Source organism: Hippocampus comes, unplaced genomic scaffold (assembly GCF_001891065.2).
Source record: "Hippocampus comes isolate QL1 unplaced genomic scaffold, H_comes_QL1_v1.1 scaffold122, whole genome shotgun sequence".
Lineage (NCBI taxonomy): Eukaryota > Metazoa > Chordata > Actinopteri > Syngnathiformes > Syngnathidae > Hippocampus > Hippocampus comes.
Genome location: NW_017842059.1, coordinates 1,457,459 through 1,458,888, shown reverse-complemented (window position 1 = coordinate 1,458,888; position 1,430 = coordinate 1,457,459). Strand labels below are relative to the sequence as shown.

General features: G+C 42.0%; 1 protein-coding gene across 1 annotated transcript in view; it reads left to right on the top strand.

Moving 5' to 3' along the window:
* The window catches only part of aplp2 (amyloid beta (A4) precursor-like protein 2), a 62,318-nt gene that overhangs the window by 44,471 nt on the left and 16,417 nt on the right, over positions 1 to 1,430 (top strand). The window contains exon 14 of the mRNA XM_019861189.1: positions 282 to 356. Coding sequence (XP_019716748.1) covers positions 282 to 356 — 75 coding nt within the window. The remainder of the gene's footprint in view (positions 1 to 281; positions 357 to 1,430) is intronic.

Here is a 1,430-nt window from a genome sequence, read left to right as displayed (position 1 = left end):
TAAAAACATAAATACAAGTTTAAAAAATGACCAAAAAATGTCAGCAAAAAATATTAAAAAAACAATACATAAATGAACGTCTTAAAAGAAGAAAAGACCCACATGAACATACACAGTGTTGGAAACAAAACTAAATATAGTAAAAAGTTGAGATATTTATTCAGTCTTCAACAATATACATATTCCTAAATATTGGCATGCTGAGTGTCACACAAAGATGACTGGAAATGGTCACACTTGTCTTATTGTTGATCTTGAATCTTTTCTCCTCATGGCGGCAGGTGAGGAAGGAGTGGGAGGAGGCTGACCGCCAGGCCAAGAACCTGCCCAAGGCTGAGAGGCAAACTTTGGTCCAGGTCAGTCACCGCTCCCTGTGGTTGGGTCAGCTAGGACACCGTAGCACGCTTTCTTTGACCATTACATTGGAACTAAAACAGGGGTGTCAAATTCATTTTTTTCGCGGACCACTTTGGAGTTATGTCTTTCCTCAACGGGACGGGCCGTTATGAAACTAGTGGAACCAAATAAATGTTTAATCGTCTCATCATATTATTACTTGTACACGACAAAGTGATGGATTGGTAATTTGGAAATCAGTCAACTATGATATTTTGTTCCATTATTGTTCAAATGTAAACAGAGTAACCAAATTACTGCAAAATTTCAATGTTGTTTATTACACATGACAATATGACATTTTGGTACAGATTTTAGCAAGGATCATGGAAGTTGACACATGATTTGCTTTCGATTACTTGTACACGACAAAGTGATGGATTGGTAATTTGGAAATCAGTCAATTATGATATTTTGTTCCATTCATTCATTCATTCATTCATCTTCCGAACCGCTTGATCCTCACTAGGGTCGCGGGGGGTGCTGGAGCCTATCCCAGCTGTCTTCGGGCAGTAGGCGGGGGACACCCTGAATCGGTTGCCAGCCAATCGCAGGGCACACAGAGACGAACAACCAACCACGCTCACATTCACACCTAGGGACAACTTAGAGTGTTCAATCAGCCTACCATGCATGTTTTTGGAATGTGGGAGGAAACCGGAGTACCCGGAGAAAACCCACGCAGGCCCGGGGAGAACATGCAAACTCCACACAGGGAGGCCGGAGCTGGAATTGAACCCGGTACCTCTGCACTGTGAAGTCGACGTGCTAACCACTGGACTACCGGGCCGCCGATATTTTGTTCCATTATTGTTCAAATGTAAACAAAGTAACCAAATTACTGAAAAATTTCAATGTTGTTTATTACACATGCCAATTTGACATTTTGGTACAGATTTTAGCAAGGATCATGGAAGTTGACACATGATTTGCTTTCACGGGCCACATAAAAAGATGTGGCAGGCCGGATTTGGCCCCCGGGCTTTGAGTTTGACATCTGTGAAGGAAAAGATTGGCCGACAAAGCCAAAATAG